This window comes from Talpa occidentalis, unplaced genomic scaffold (genome assembly GCF_014898055.3).
Source record: "Talpa occidentalis isolate TD23 unplaced genomic scaffold, MPIMG_talOcc4v2.1 talOcc4.7, whole genome shotgun sequence".
Lineage (NCBI taxonomy): Eukaryota > Metazoa > Chordata > Mammalia > Eulipotyphla > Talpidae > Talpa > Talpa occidentalis.
This window is the reverse complement of record NW_023605083.1, coordinates 92,109,179-92,125,094: the sequence shown is the minus strand read 5'-3', so window position 1 is coordinate 92,125,094 and position 15,916 is coordinate 92,109,179. Positions and strand designations below refer to the sequence as shown.

General features: G+C 45.2%; 1 protein-coding gene and 1 non-coding gene across 3 annotated transcripts; both read left to right on the top strand.

Moving 5' to 3' along the window:
- The first annotated feature begins 4,368 nt into the window (after positions 1-4,368).
- Positions 4,369-8,280, top strand: TMEM107 (transmembrane protein 107). Of its 2 annotated transcripts, none has more exons than XM_037491878.2 (5): positions 4,369-4,579; positions 4,753-4,820; positions 4,919-5,019; positions 5,636-5,711; positions 5,949-8,280. In XM_037491878.2, exons 1-5 carry the CDS (start codon positions 4,493-4,495, stop codon positions 6,016-6,018), a joined length of 402 nt encoding a protein of 133 aa, XP_037347775.1. In that variant the 5' UTR covers positions 4,369-4,492; the 3' UTR covers positions 6,019-8,280. The 2 variants fall into 2 exon arrangements, with proteins under 2 accessions (XP_037347775.1, XP_037347774.1); XM_037491877.2 differs by having other exon boundaries at positions 5,636-5,732.
- LOC119233136 (U8 small nucleolar RNA) lies at positions 6,607-6,741 on the top strand. The gene has a single exon (XR_005122288.1). It is a non-coding gene; the product is annotated as a U8 small nucleolar RNA (small nucleolar RNA).
- Positions 8,281-15,916: the final 7,636 nt, after the last annotated feature.

Here is a 15,916-nt window from a genome sequence, read left to right as displayed (position 1 = left end):
ACCCCAGTTCTTGTATGCATAAATAGAAAATAAATCTTTAAAAAAATAGTGCCACACCAACTAGGTATAATGTGTAGACTTTATTTGGACCCTGGTTCAAAACAAACTGTGAAATATATACATATGAGATAGTCAGGCAATTTGAACTATTTGGTCATGTCCAGGACTTGCTTCAATATAATTTAGTGGGGCTGAGGACAGAATAGCTGAAACAAGGTTAGCCAAGAACTGGTAATTGTTGAAGCCAAATGGCAGACTTCAAAAGGGTTCGTTATACTATTTTCTTATTTAAAAACATGTTTGAAATTTTTCTAGGATAACTGTTTTCTAAGTTCTTTCATGATTAGCTCAAATTTCAGGACACTTGGGTTCAAGCCCTAAAGGGAGTACACCTGTTGTACCTCCTATGGCCACAGGCCGGCTCCAAAACTCACTTTTTTGAGATCTTTCTAGGTCAGGCTTCTGTGACCCAAGGTCATGGAAAATGACTAGACAGAGCTAAATGTAGACTGTTAATTCACAATATGAAACATTACTATCTAATAAGTCCCCTAGGCAGGAAGCCTATTATAAGCAAAATACCTCCATTCTTTAGCTTCTGGAGCCCAAAATCTGACAGTCCTTGACACCTTCCTTTTTTCAGCCAGCCCCAAGTTCCATGTCATCTTTTCTGCTGTCTCTTGATTCCTTCCACTTCACTCCACCTTCTTTTTTTTCCACTCCACCTTCTTGACTCTATCTTTTCTCTCTCTCTTGACTCTAGCCTTTCTGTCCTTTCTGGATAATTATCTGGCTCTTTACTAGCTTTCTGTTAAAATCTTTTTAATCCATTCTCCATGTTGCAACCAAAATCACCTTCCAGAATATATTTCTGCTGTGTCTTTACCCTTGGCTGCATGATCGGACCCTTGTTTATCCAGCCCACCTCATCCTGATCTTTTATTACTATTGTAGGTTTCAGAAATACTAGCTTCCTTTCTAGGCTTATTCCCACTAAGGGTCTTTGTACTGTTTCTCTACCTGGAATGTTCTTTCTCAGGATCTTGATACTGCTGACTTCTTTGTTCTGTTTGTTCCTGGGACCTTGGAAAATCTTGCAAAAGCAGATTCTGGGCTTTCCTTACTTTCAGTCAGTAATAGTGCTTCTTTCATTTGAGAATAGTCAGAAATTTGTTAAACAGTCACTGGGGACCTGGGCTCTAAAACCCTGAGCCGTTCCCATGAAGAAAGATACGTACAAGTTACAGGTAGAGGGACGAAAAGCATGAGGCATGCCGTCCTTGCATCTGCTCTATATTGTGAGACTGTATCTTCCACGTGAAAGTACACACAGAAAACCCACCTCTCATTGTACTTTATTTATAATCATTATCACTCATTTTGATGGTCGAATAGCAACCAGGATTACTTCAAGGTCATAGTGTGTCCACAATACTTGATGGATTTGCCTATCTCTCCTGAGATAGAACCGGTTTTTAAATATTTTCAGAACTTTACAATGAATTAAAGAGAGAACCTCCCCTATATACCTGAGAACTTACAAACCAGAGAATATTTGGGTGTGTATATAAAAACTAGGTAATATTTTATTATTATCCAGTATTTTTTGAGTAGAGAATAGAAACTTTGCTAAGCTTTTTTTTATTTTATGAGTTTTGGTGATCATACTGTCTTCATATTAAGGGAAAGGTTATACTGCCCTCTAAAGAGGTACTTTTACTTTTATTTTTTTAAGAGGTAATTGTATATGAAAATGCCATTATATAGTTTTGATGTGTAGGAGTTTAACAAATATGGACCCTCACTCTTAGAACTCATTCTCTTTTTTTTTTTAAAGATTTATTTATTCATTTATACAAGAACCAAGGTACAGACCAGATGCGCGGGACGGTGAGAGGATTCACCAGAGACAGAACAGGGAACAGAACAGGCAGACTGACGAAATACACTGCTGAGAGGAGCAGTGTGCTAGACAGAAGAGGTCTGCAGCGTCATGTGGGATTCTCACCGGCCGGCCGGGATTGAACCTGCGCTGCGGAAGCTGCGCTCAGCTTCACAGTGCTGCGTTCAACCACCTGCGCCATCAGGGGAGGCCCACTCATTCTTTCTTTTTATAAAATTAACCTAATGTCTCATTGATAATACAGGATAAAACCTGGAAGGAAAACCTTAAAAGGCTAATTACTTAAAAATTTTTATTTTAAAATATTTGACGTACAGAAAAGTGCAGAATACAGAGAATTCCCATGTGCCTTCACCAAAACTACATTTGCATTGTCATTGTCTTCTTCTATCTAAAGGTACTACTATAACTTTTTCTAGCTATTCTATTCCCAAAGTACAGAATTATAAAATATCAGAAAATTACAGTACTGTTATCTGTACTAGAGCCCTTACTCAAATATTACCAATTGTTCCATGAATGTTATTTATAATAAGTGTTTTTGAAGTGTGGGGGGCCAGGATCCATTAGGTTCACATATCAAATCTGTCATGTTAAATTTGTCACATCTCTTTAAGTCTTCCTTAATCTGGAAATGTTGTTCCTCAATCTTTGTCCTTTGTGACCTTGAGGAAACATCTTTTGACTATCTCTTTTTTTCACCCATGGGTTTAGAAAAAAGGAACTCCACTTGTTACATAGGGGACCTGGGAGAGAGAAATGCATTTCCTTTCAATTTGTCCATATTTCCTAAAACAACGTTTAAGAATAAATGACCTATTTCCGAAAAGCCTTTCTTTGATCATATTATTCTAGTGCTTCCCTTAAAAAGTGGGTTTTTATTTTTTTAAGGATAGGTTTATTAGGAAAAGGAGAAAAAGAGAGACAGCTGCATAGTCACAGGTGGGGAGGAGAGCTGCAGAAAGTGTGTTATTTATAGCACTTATTACCACATGGATTTGTTCCCCTGTGTTGATCATCTTGACTAGAATATAAATGCTAAAGACGTAGAGAATTCTGTCTTGTTCAGCAAGGACAAGAGTCCAGAAGAGCACCTGGCATTACTAGTTGGTCAATCAATATGTGAATACATGAATCAGAAACTCCTCTTTAAAATAGTTTGTACCAGTTTAAAAGCACACAGATGGGGAGTGAAAAGATACCGTTCTTCTGGGAAGTGGACAGAGAGGTCCTAAGAAGCTTGGAATTTCGGGCCTCCCTGGGATTTGGTGAGATTTGGTGGCACAAGGGGTTAAGCAATGCACTATGAAGCACCCCAATCTGCAGTCTCTGCAGCACCACAATCAGCAGCCTCTGCAGCACGAGTTCAATCCCAGGCCAGGCGGGGGCCTACCCACATGGCACAGCAGACCTCTCCTGATTCACCCGCTGCTCCCCTCAGCAGTGTATTACAGTCAGTCTGCCTGTTTTGTTCCCCACTCTGTCTCTAGTGAATCCTCTCACCCCACCCCACCCCACCCCCGCATCTCTGGCCTGTACCCCAGCTCTTGTATGCATAAATAAATAAATCTTAAAAAAAAAAAAAAAAAGCAGCTTGGGATTTGAGCAAAGTGGTCAGGCTAGAACTTTCTGTTCTGTGGCCCAGAGATCAATGAGGCCACCTACAGTAAAAAGTCTTGGAGCTGGACAAGGCTGGGTGCACACACCTGAAAGACACAGGGAAATCGGAGCAGAGTCTGTGCTTTACAGGGACGTAAGGAACCATTCCCTTCCTCCACTCAGGCCCCTTTCGTCCACTCTCTTCTCCGAAACACGCCTCTCATCCACATCCGAGTTCAAGACTGCTACCATCTTCTACAGTCTGCAAACCTCTTACGAAACTGAGCAAAGTTGACTGGGGAGTCGGGTGGGGTGAAATCAGAACTAAGGACGGTTCACACAACCAGGAGCTCCACTGACAATAAGCGACAGGTGGACAACGTAGGGACATCAGTCTCCCCACTTCCGGTGCCCTACAACTCCGGGAATGCGGAGTGGGTCAGGGAAGAGACTGTCCACGCCTCGGGCAAGGCGGTGCCCTAAGCCCAAATGGAGGTGACAGCAGAGCCCAGAGGGCAAGTCTTACTCCGAGGGTCATCCGGGGCAACGCAACGGGGGCTGGGGGCTAAGCCGCTCCTGGAGTGCGCCTCCCGGGAGCAACGGGCGGCCCGGGCTAGGGCAAGGCAGGTGTCCGTTCAGCGGGCCTGCGTGGGCAGATTCGGCAGTGCGAGCAGCGCCACACCGCACACGCTCAGGGGCCGGACGCTCGGCAGCGCACTAGGCAGAGGCAGTGAGGACAGGAACCCACCCATCGCAGGACTCTAGCCCTGGCCTCTCCCCGAGGCCCACTGCGCAGGCGTATTCTGCTCTCGCGAGATTTTCAGAGATCTGATCGTAGCGTCCACTTACGTGGTTGTCAAGGCAACTGGGCGGTGCCTGCGCGAGCGGGAAGGAGGCTTTTGTCGAATTTTTGCCTGCTATCCTAGGAGACTTCAGGAGTGGCCATATCAGAACTTCCAGCCCCAGAGATCACGGCCTTTGCTCGAGGCCATGGGCCAGATCTCGGGGCTCGTGCCCTCTCGCTTCCTGACGCTCCTGGCACACCTGGTGGTCGTTATCACCTTATTCTGGTCCCGGGTAAGACCCTAGACCATCCTTTTCCTTTCATCTATCCCACCTCTGGGTGGTCCCAGCCCCACCCTGCCCCTTCCCCTGAGACACGCCGGGTCGGGTCTTCCCAACCCCCGTTGCCCCCAGACCTGCCCTGCAGCCTGCCCCTCTTTCACTTCTCTTCCTCTTCGTTTTCCCAGGACAGCAACATCCAGGCCTGCCTGCCTCTTACGTTCACCCCAGAGGAGTATGAGAAGCAGGACATTCAGTGAGCACTTAGGGCGGGATGGTAGAATTAAGCAGCAGTGGGAGTGGAGGGGTCTTAGAAGTTCAGAAGACTTGAGCCAACCCCCTTCCTCTCTGCAGGTTGGTGGTAGCACTCTCTGTCACCTTGGGCCTCTTTGCAGTGGAGCTAGCTGGTTTCTTCTCAGGAGTTTCCATGTTCAACAGCACCCAGAGTCTCATCTGTATCCTTTCTGCCTGTGCACCTTTCCCACATGATCCATTTCCATGATAACTCTCTTTGAACATTAAACTTTTCTGGCATAGTAGTGTCTGCCTACACAGGGAGAATCTCTCCAGTTTGAAGAGGTTCCGAGGCAATTTGCAGAAGATTTAATACAATCTTTGGACATTTTTTTATAAACAGGCTCTGGAGATTTCCAAATGGGAGTAGCATGAAGTTTTCTACATTGTGGAAGAGGCAGGCCACAGACATCTGTAATTCATTGTTACATGCACTGTGCTATAAGAGAGTGTGAAGATATAAAACACTGGAAACTCAGAAGAGACAAAGCTGGATTAGGGAAAGCTCTTAGCACTTGAGTTGTAGACCAGGATGCTGGAGGGTGATTCAGGGTTTGGGGCTAGGGATAGCCTGGGGGTCCCAGCTGTGAAGACTCAGCCTCTACCCACATGGCTGTCCTAATACTTGGAGGACAAGGCTGCCAGCTCTGGCCTTTGGAATATGGTAAGAGAGCAAAAGGTGAAACTGAATGTAGATGTCAACCCCACCACTGACCTATTCCACCCCACCCCTACCAATCTAGCCAAAGTCTTTCCTTGACTCTGGTGTGTTCCAAGCCATTGGGGCTCATTGTAGTGCGTCGGTGTCCCTGTCATTTTTCATATTCGAGCGCTGGGAGTGCACCACATACTGGTACATTTTTGCCTTCTGCAGGTACAGTAGCGCATGGGGTAGGGTTATTTAAATTTGAAGCTTTCCCCAACTCAGCCCTGTACTCCATGTCTGAGATATCAGATCCACTCAGCATCCTGTAGCTTTTGAAGTTTCCCAATCTTCCAGCTGTACTTTGTGGTGTGATATCTAGTCTGGGAATTTGTTTGTTATTGTTGTTTTGGAAGGGTCCCTGAAACCACCATGTATCTTCTGCAGTGCCCTCCCAGCTATCACTGAAATGGCATTATTCGTCAGCGTCTTTGGGCTGAAAAAGAAACCTTTCTGATCATCTTACTACGGGAACGGAGGGATCCAGGCTGGAGGAGGGAAGGACCAGTCATCGTTTCTGGAAGAAAGAATGCATCAGCTTCGACTCTCCCTCTACAACTGCATTTGTTGGAGGACAGCAGTGTTAGGATAAACTCTCTGGGATTATCAGATTTTTATTTAGTCATTTGTAATAAATTATATTTTATAGTACGATCAAGATATAAAAATTTCAGGAGACCAAACTACTGGAGAAACGGAAGGATGTTTTCCACTGCGGCAGAAAGACACTAGGTATCGCTTTTATTTTGGGTATTACGGTAGAGGGCTGGCGGAAGAGGATGGGCGGAGACATGTAAATAAGTAGCATTTATGGCTAAAGTAGCGATTTCGGAAGTGAGTGGAGTATTCTGGGAGGAATTTGTTTGTCCCTTCTCGGGTGCCAAATGGAAAAGAAAACATATTTTAAAGAGCTGCAACAATGTAGAAACAGGAATGGAAGAATCTAAATTACGTTAGCTTGCTCAGAGTAACAAGTTATGTACTCACCCTAGCTGTTAGCGGAATCTTGTTCACGGGGTGCGGATCTCTACACAAACCCGTGCTATCGTCAGGTAGGATAATCCTTACCTGTTCCTCCTTCGGGAGGGCAGATAGAATATGATGATTGGAGCTCGCATGATTCGTGATTAGCGTCTCTGCGTGACCAGGGCTCGCAACACCCTGGTTGCTCCTTTCTGATTCTTCCTGACGATCTTTGCATTTTAAATTCCTGGTAACTGTTAGAATTTGTCTTGCGAGCTTGGTTAGGAAGTGTCAGTGGGTTTCTTTTTTCTAACATAGTTATGATCCTTAACAGATGTCTAGTCTTGTTTGTGTTTTCACACCATAACTTTGGTTATTCGTTAGCGTTTTTTACTTCAAAAGCTTAAAGGAGCAAGAAAGTCATTTTAACTGTCATTGGTTTTCTATAAAGTAATCGCTAATAGCAAGAAGGGTCACTTGCTGGGAGTGGGAGGACTCCCTGGGACCTGGTAAAGCTCCCCTGTTGTTCAGTTACTATCTAATGAGAACACTGTACTTCTGCCTGTTAGCACATGACAAGAACAAGTTCAAAAGGAGATTATTAAGACATACATGCTATTGAGTATTATACAAACAAATCACAATAATCTAAAATTCTACAATGTCACACGGGATGAATGTTCTCAGGGATTAGAGGCTTGATCAGGAAGTCGCATCCCACTTCAGTTTTGCTTTCACTCCCACCCAGTGACGTATTTCACCAATTTGTGAAAGCTCACCTTTTATTTTTTAGAAACGTTGTGAGCGAGCTACTATCAAAAATTATGTAAACTTATAATTAAACTACATTTAAAAACAGTTAATAAATACTCAAAATTCATTCCTGATTATTTTACTATACCTTTGTGTGTCTTGAGATGATTTATATTCATGGTATCTGTATGGTAGAAATACTACCTAATGATGTACTACTGTGTATCTCTCCCAACTCCTTTTTTTTTTTTTTTTAAGATTTATTTATTTATGCATATAAGAGCTGGGGTACAGGCCAGAGGTATGGGGTGTGTGTTAGAGGATTCACCAGAGACAGTGGGGAACAGAACAGGCGGATTGACTGAAATACACTGCTAAGGGGAGCAGCGGGCAAGTCAGGAGAGGTGTGCTGCGCCATGTGGATTGCTCCCTGGCAGGCCGGGATCTAACTCATGCTGCAGTGGCTACGGATAGTTCATAGGTTGCATCTTAACCCCTTGCGCCACCAGGGAGGCCCCCAACTCCTTTATTGACATCAAGGTGGTAGATTGAAATTGGCCTTGGTGGGAGTATTTTCACCACAGAAATTGGCAAATGCTCCATATCAGGCTTTGTTATATAGATTTAATAAAATGATGGAGAAAATGTTTAAAATATAGATTCAACTTATAGGACATGTCTGTAACTATTATATTATAAGCAACACAAAATTTTGAGGAAATATTCTCCCAGTATTTGGAAACTATTATCAAATTCAGTAAAGAAGACAACTCAAAGCCTTGAGGAACCAGTGAAGTTCGAACATACCTTCATTGTTTCATTTTTATCTCACTCAAAAATGTAAGTAAAGGGCCTCCCCGGTGGCGCAGCGGTTGAGCGCTGGGTTGCGAAGCTGCCCGCGGCCTCTGCGGCGCCGGTTCGATCCCCGGCTGCTCCCCGGCCACCAGAGGAGGGTCCCACATGGCGTGCAGACCTCTCCTGCCGCCCGCTGCTCCCCTCAGCAGTGTACTTCGGTCCTTCTGCCTGCTCTGCTCCCCGCTCTGGCTCTGGTGAATTCTCTCACCCTCCCGCGCTTCTGACTGTACCCAGTGCATGTATAAACAAAACAAACAAACAAACCAGCAAACAAATAAATAAATAAAAGCATGCCTCTATTAAAAAAAAAAAAAAAAAAAAAAGGAAAAAAAAAAAATGTAAGTAAAAATGTCAAGCAACATTCATGTTGGAGCTACACTTGTAGTTAGTGTACAACTCCGTTTATGAAGTCATGGATACAAGAGTGGAATTTATATTAAAGACTTGTGTATTTTATTATTATTTGTAAGTACTGTGTTACACATCCTTTAAATCATTAAAATTTATAATGATCTTATGTACAGACATAAATGCATACTTTTTTGGGGGGAGTTGATTGTTCAACATTTACCAGGATATGCCTATCCTACCATCCCAAGAAACTGCTCATCATCTTGTCCCTAACTTCAGCAGTCACTTCTCAGACTTTGGCTTGCCTTCTTTCTAGCATGTTTGACCACTCTCCTCTTTTGAAGTATTTCTCCCTTGGCTTTTGAAAAATGGTACCTCTGGTTTATCTCCTAGTGTTCTGCCTTCATCTTCTCAGGCTTAGCTAATAAATACTGAGTATCTACAGTGTACTGTAGTTGGAGGGGCTATATTACCAAATTGTTTCCTCCACTTGTCCCTTAAATGGGTGACTTGACTTCTTATCTTCAAACCAACTAGATGCTGGGCCTCCCCAGTGGTGCAGTGGTTGAACGCTGGGTTGCGAAGCTGCCCGCGGTCTCTGCGGCGCCGGTTCGATCCCCGGCTGCTCCTTGGCCACCGGAGGAGGGTCCCACATGATGCACAGACCTCTCCTGCTGCCCGCTGCTCCCCTCAGCAGTGTACTTCTGCCTGTTCTGTTCCCCGCTCTGGCTCTGGTGAATTCTCTCACCCTCCCGTGCTTCTGACTGTACCCAGTGCATGTATAAACAAACAAATAAATAAATAAAACATGCCTCTATATATAAAAAAAAAAAAAAAAAAACCATCAAACCAACTAGATGCTACTGAATCTTGGCTCTTTTATATGAGTCCTAGCCCAGAGTTAAGATTATGGGACCAAGGTAAGGTAGAGCCAGGCCTGGGTTATGTTGACCAGGAAAACATGATAAAGCTAAAATGAAATGAGCACTTACTGGGGAGGTTGTGTCTTCGATTTGCAAATTGGTAAGCACAAACCCAGGTGTCAGCCTAAATCCTGTCCCAGTAGAGTCTACTTTTATGGTTTTTTTTTTTAATAGCCTTTTTTTTTTAATTCTTTTTTTTTAATAGAGGCATGTTTTATTTATTTATTTGTTTGTTTGTTTTGTTTATACATGCACTGGGTACAGTCAGAAGCGCGGGAAGGTGAGAGAATTCACCAGAGCCAGAGCAGGGAGCAGAGCAGGCAGAAGGACCGAAGTACACTGCTGAGGGGAGCAGCGGGCAGCAGGAGAGGTCTGCGCGCCATGTGGGACCCTCCGCTGGTGGCCGGGGAGGAGCCGGGATCGAACTGGTGCTGCAGAGGCTGCGGGCAGCTTCGCAGCCCAGCGCTCAACTACTGCGCCACGGGGAGGCCCAATGTGCAGATTTTTTTTTTTTTTTTTTTTTTAAGATTTATCTAGGGCCTCCCCGGTGGCGCTGCGGTTGAGGGCGCTGGTCTGCGAAGCTGCCCGCAGCCTCTACAGCGCCGGTTCGATCCCTGGCCACAGGACTAGGGTCCCACATGGCGCGCAGACCTCTCCTGCCCGCTGCTCCCCTCAGCAGTGTACTTCTTCATCAGTCTGCCTGTTCTGTTCCCTGCTCTGGCTCTGGTGAATTCTCTCACCCTCCCGCACTTCTGACTGCACCCAGTGCTTGTATAATTAAATAAATCTATATAAAAATATTTATCTATTTATGCATACAAGAACTGGGATACAGGCCAGAGGTGCAGGGCAGGAGGTGGGGGAGTGTGAGAGGATGCAGGACAGACAGAGTGGGGAACTGAACAGGTGGATCCACTGAAATACACTTCTGAGGGAGCAGCGGGTGAGACAGGAGAGGTCTGCTGTGCCATGTGGGTCAGCTCCCCAGCTGGGGATCAGGAATGGAACTCGTGCTGCAGTGGCTGCGGACAGCTTCATAGTGCTGTAACTTAGCCCCTTGTGCCACCAGTGAGGCCCTTTGTAGATTATTTTTTACAGCTCTGCTTGCAAAAAAAAAAAAAAAAAAAAAAGGGAAAAAAATAGCCTGTCAACAGGGATTGGTTAAGCTGTGTTACAGTGTAATACTATGCAGTCAGGGGGAAAAAATTGTATACACTATAGAACCACCTCTACAATAAATGACAAAAATAAATTGCAGAATCTTTCACATAGTTCACATGGTCTGTTTCCATTTGTACAAAAAAGTGGAAAGCCATGTGCACAGAACATCTTGGAAGGAGGCACGAAGAAGTAGGAGAACTGATTGTGAGGGGCAGAAGGCTGGGTGGGTGAGAGATTTTCTCCATCTGCTCTTTTGAACTTTTGGAATTTTTAACCACATACACTTAAAAAGAAAACATACAAACGGTACCATTTTTAAAAGAATATGGGTCTGCAGCTGTTTATGTTCCCTGTCTGGAAATGAAGCTAAGTCAGAGGCTGGCTGGCAGAGACTGAGAAACAGCTCCCCAGTGATGTCATTGGTGCACCTGGATCCTGCTGTTTCAGTCATGTTCCAGTTAAGTGAGCCCTCAGATTCTCCTTTTTTAGTTTAAAGTTGTGTTGGCAAATGTTTTGATCATTACATCCATCAAGAATCATGATGATTTCTTTTTCTGCTTTACTGAGGCATAACCGACACATCTGCCAGGTTTCACTGATCTCTTTTCTTGTGTATTATGGTAGCAACTGATGCTCGCAAGGGACCAGACATTGGAGAATGAAAAAGCCCTCATTTAACAAAGAAGCACAATGAGGCCCAAGGAGAAGTCATCTGCTAGAGGACACCTTGCAGATGTGGGGAGCTGGGGCTAGAAGTAGTACCAGCCAGGCTGTGGGCTTGGCATGTGAGGAGGGAAATAACACACTATCTGTTTCCTCTCCCAAATAGAGGAGTTTATTAACAACAGTAAATCTCCAATGAATGGAAGGTGGGCGAGTGAGGGTTTGAGGCAAGGAGGCACCCTAGGCTCCCAGTCCCACAGGATTTTCCCACCCACACAGAGCTCTGGCATGTTGCTTCCCCACTGCCCACACCCACACTGCCTTGCTGCAGTGACAGGAGCTGGCTATCTCACCAGACTGGTAGCAAGTAACCAGGGCTGTCCTCACAGGAACACTGGGCACCCAGTTCAGCCCAAACCCATCCTCTCCAAGTAGGTGTCTGGGAGTCCACCACTAACAATCCATTTGCCTGCTATGCTGGGTTCTCTTTTATTTATTTATGCATACAAGAACTGGGGTACAGGCCAGAGATGTGGGGGTGAGAGGAATTACCAGATACAGAGTGGGGAACAGAACAGGCAGATTGACTGAAATATACTGTTGAGGGGAGCAGCAGTTGAGTCAGGAGAGGTCTGCTGCACCATGTGGGTCACCTTCCTAGCCAGCAGGGGATTGAACTTGTGCTGCAGTGGCTGTGGATAGCCTCACAGTGCTGTGCTTAACCCCTTGTGCCACCAGGGATGCCCTGGGTTCTTTTTTAAAAATACTCCCCACTGAGCTGGTAGTTCACCATCATTAATTATTCATTTCCCTGTCTTGTTTCTGGCACTGTGCTTGGTCCTCATGCAGGGAGAACTACACATATTAAAAAGAAAGCACTTTATATATGTATATTATGTTTACACACAAAAAATTTAAAAGATACTACTGTATGAAAAAAATAAACAAAACTTGATTAATCAATAAAGGGACCCCAGGGCCTCCCCTGGTGGTGAAGCGGTTGAGTGCTGGGCTGCGAAGCTGCCCGCAGCCTCTGCAGCGCTGGTTCGATCCCTGGCTGCCGGTGAGGGTCCCACATGGCACAGACCTGTCCCGCCACGCCCGCTGCTCCCCTCAGCAGTGTACTTCGGTCCTTCTGCCTGCTCTGCTCCCTGCTCTGGCTCTGGTGAATTCTCTCACCCTCCCGCACTTCTGACTGTATCCAGTGCTTGTACAAACAAATACATACATACATACATAAATGAATGAAGGGACCCCATCAAGGCATTTCTCAGAAGATACATTTTCCCAAATATAAAGCCAAGACAATCAATACCTTGATCATGGGAGATATTTACAACATTCCTAAAAGTACTGTTGTAATAGCAAAATAAAAGAAAATAACATAAATCCTGGTTTTTGAAGAACTAAACTGCAGTAAGACTTCTGGCTAAACGTGGAAGATCAGCCTTGAGCATTTGTCTTCTCCCTTTCAAAACCTAGAAAATAACAGGAGGGAACTCAAAGAGGCATAAATCTACTAGGGTTAAGAGACCAGGGGGGAGAAGACAGCATCACACAAAGATTCCAAGAAGGTTTTGGAGGCTGGACATAGGCCTTGCTTGTTCTATCCAGCAACGGGGGTGAGAGGATTCACCAGAGACAGACCAGGGAACAGAACAGGCAGACTGACTGAAATACACTGCTGAGGGGAGCAGCGGGCGAGACAGGAGAGGTCTGCTGTGCCATGTGGAATCAGAGCACAATGCTGGAAGATCCAGGAGGCTCTCAGATTTCAGGGCAGGGCCTGGTTGAACTCAGGGGTGGCTGCGAGTCTGTGACAAAGTGTCAAGACCCCTGACACCTGAATTATACACACCACCATTCCTCACATGCTCGTTTTGGGGGAGGCTTTGGATTTGGGGACACCAAGCCCAGCTGAGGGAGTCCTGAGGCTGGAAACAGGAATCTTGGCCCTAATATCTACCCACCCTCCTTTGCATCAAGGTAGGGAATGGAGGATATTCTCTCAAAGGAAGGAATGTCCCCAGAGAAAGTCTCCCACCTATCAATTTTTGGAGGTCTCTGTATAAAGGTTTCTACCATCAATTAAAAGTGCCCCACACTGCAGTTTCCAATCAGCCTGTTGGTGGCTGGCTCTCTGTAAGTATGAACATAAAGCCAAGAACTGGTAGCTATTCGAGGAAAGCCTCCAAAATGAAAGAGACTCCTTCCACATATTAGAAACAACAACAACAAAAAAATCCAAGAAAAATACAGAAGAGACAAAGATGCTAGAGAGCATAAGGAAAAAAAATCACTATAATTGGAAAGTCAAAAAAAAGGAACCCTCTATATATAGTCTGTTCATATTCGTATTTTTTTTAAAAGATGTATTTATTTATTTATACAAGCACTGGGTACAGTCAGAAGCACGGGAGGGTGAGAGAATTCACCAGAGCCAGAGGGGCGAGCAAAGCAGGCAGAGTGACAAAATACACTGCTGGGGGGAGCAGGGGATCAAACCGGCGCTGCAGAGGCTGCAACCCAGCACTCAACCGCTGCACCACCAGGGAGGCCCTCACATTTGTATTTTTAAAAAAAGTATTTATATGTATGTTTGTCTCTGGCCCCACCAGTCTAAAAAATTATAAGACTGGAGACAGTGGCTGTGTCAGGTAGGGATCCTGAGCAGTGCAAAGCAGGGTTCACTGTATATTCTTCTGTACCTTTTGGGTTTTGATTGTGTTACCTATTACCTAGATTAAAATCTAATATTGAAATTGAAAAATAGAATTGGTATCCTCAGGGAGATTAGAAAATATATTGCATTTTGGAAATGGAAAAGAAAATAGAGCAAAACCCTACCCCCCCACCCAAAGAGGATGCATGGAAACTTCCAGAAAGTGAAACAAAAAGACAAATGAGTTGGGGGGTGGCCAAGGGAACCTCAGCTTTATAGCTAATGTTTTAATATTCTTTTTAAAAAAGATTTATTTATTTATGCAACAAGAACTGTGGTACAGGCCAGAGGTGTGGAGGGTGAGAGAATTCATCACAGACAGAGTGGGGAACAAAAGACGCAGATCAACTGAAATACACTGCTGAGGGGAGCAGTGGGGCGAACTAGGAGTGATCTGTTGTGCCATGTGGGTAGCTCCCTGGCTGGGGATAGAACTCGGGTTGCAGTGGCTGTGGATGGCTTCATAGGTTGTGTCTTAAGCCCTTGCACCCCCAGGGAGGCCCCGTTTAATATTCTTTTTTTTTTTTAAAGATTTATTTATTTATTTATACAAGAACTGGCGTCCAGGTCAGAAGTGCGGGAGGGTGAGAGAATTCACCAGAGACAGAGTGGGGAGCAGAACAGGTAGGTGGACCTAAGACACGGCTGAGGGGAGCAGCGGGCGAGTCAGGAGAGGTCTGCCCCGCCATGTGGGTTTCTCCCTGGCAGGCAGGGAATCGAACCGGTGCTGCGGACAGCTTCGTAACGCAGCACTCAACTGCTACGCCACAGGGGAGGCCCCATTTTAATATTCTTAAGAAGATGCAGTCATATTGTGTGTGTGATTAAAAAACGCATGTGGCAGTCCATCTAAAGCCTCTGGCACACAGTAGGTCCCTGGTAGTTTCTCTTCCCTCCAGAAACCCAGGGCTTGGCAGACAGCCCCCAGAGCCTTCTGGACCCTGCAGTCAGTCAGAGGTCGCAGGGTTTGAGCCGCTGATTGCACCATGGCAGGGCTAGGCTCTACACCCCCACTGCAGGCAGCATTCCCAAGGGCACACTTCTCTCCCTAATTAGAAGGCCTTTTCTTTAACAAGCAGCGTTGAGGGACACAAAGATCTCTGAAATTAATTACTAGCTTGGTTGGGTTTGACTCATGTGGATGCAGCAAGTTCATGAGTGGGTGATCCAGCCCCCTTCTACCTCAAGTTCTAAGTCAGTTGTAAAAACAATAAAAAAGGCCTTTCATAAAGGTTTTCTCCATATTGTCTATATCAGAATCACTAGAGGTGCTTATTAGAAATGAACTTGGGCCCCCTCCCACATCCTTTGAATGAGCCTTGAAAGTGGAGCCCATCAGCTGCCAACCTGAAGTAGGTAAACATAGGTTCCTGATCTCAGTAACGCCAATTTCTGAGTCTGTCTTTAGTTCAGTTTACCTCCTTTTGTTTCTCTATCCTACCTGCTAGCAGAAAACATTTTCTTATTCATTTCCAGGGAACTCATCCCACCCTTCTCCTGCCTCCATCATTGATCTAAATTTGGGGCGTTCTTCAGCACCACAGCACAGGTGGGGAAAGTGGGAAGGGGCTGCTCAGTGAGATCCTCTCTTCTCTCAACAAGATAAACCCCGCATCCCCACCTCCATGGATCATATGTGTCCTCAATTCTACTCTTTCCTGCTGCCCCCAGGATCCACTCATAATAGTAGTGTGCCAGCTTTTCATTTGGCCTTGGCGCCCCAGATTTATTCTAGGTTCTGTCCCTTTCCATCATTAGGGAAAATGCAGACCACACCTAACTAGCATATAACATCTTCCCTGGCCTTCCACTAACTACTCCCCTGCTAGTGTGAGTATGTGTGTGTATGTAGGTGGGGCGGTTAGAGGGGGGTGTGGTTTGGACTCCTGTTTGTATCTCCTTCCAACCTCTACCTACCCAATGAGACTTTCGAACGTAAAAGTTTGGAAATGGCATCTTTGTTC

Coding starts and splice junctions, on each gene's coding strand:
- TMEM107 (XM_037491877.2), top strand. CDS start 4,493: ATGGGCCAGATCTCGGGGCTCGTGCCCTCTCGCTTCCTGACGCTCCTG. Junction 4,821..4,918: donor TATGAGAAGCAGGACATTCA/GTGAGCACTTAG, acceptor TCCTCTCTGCAG/GTTGGTGGTAGCACTCTCTG. Junction 5,733..5,948: donor TACATTTTTGCCTTCTGCAG/GTACAGTAGCGC, acceptor TATCTTCTGCAG/TGCCCTCCCAGCTATCACTG.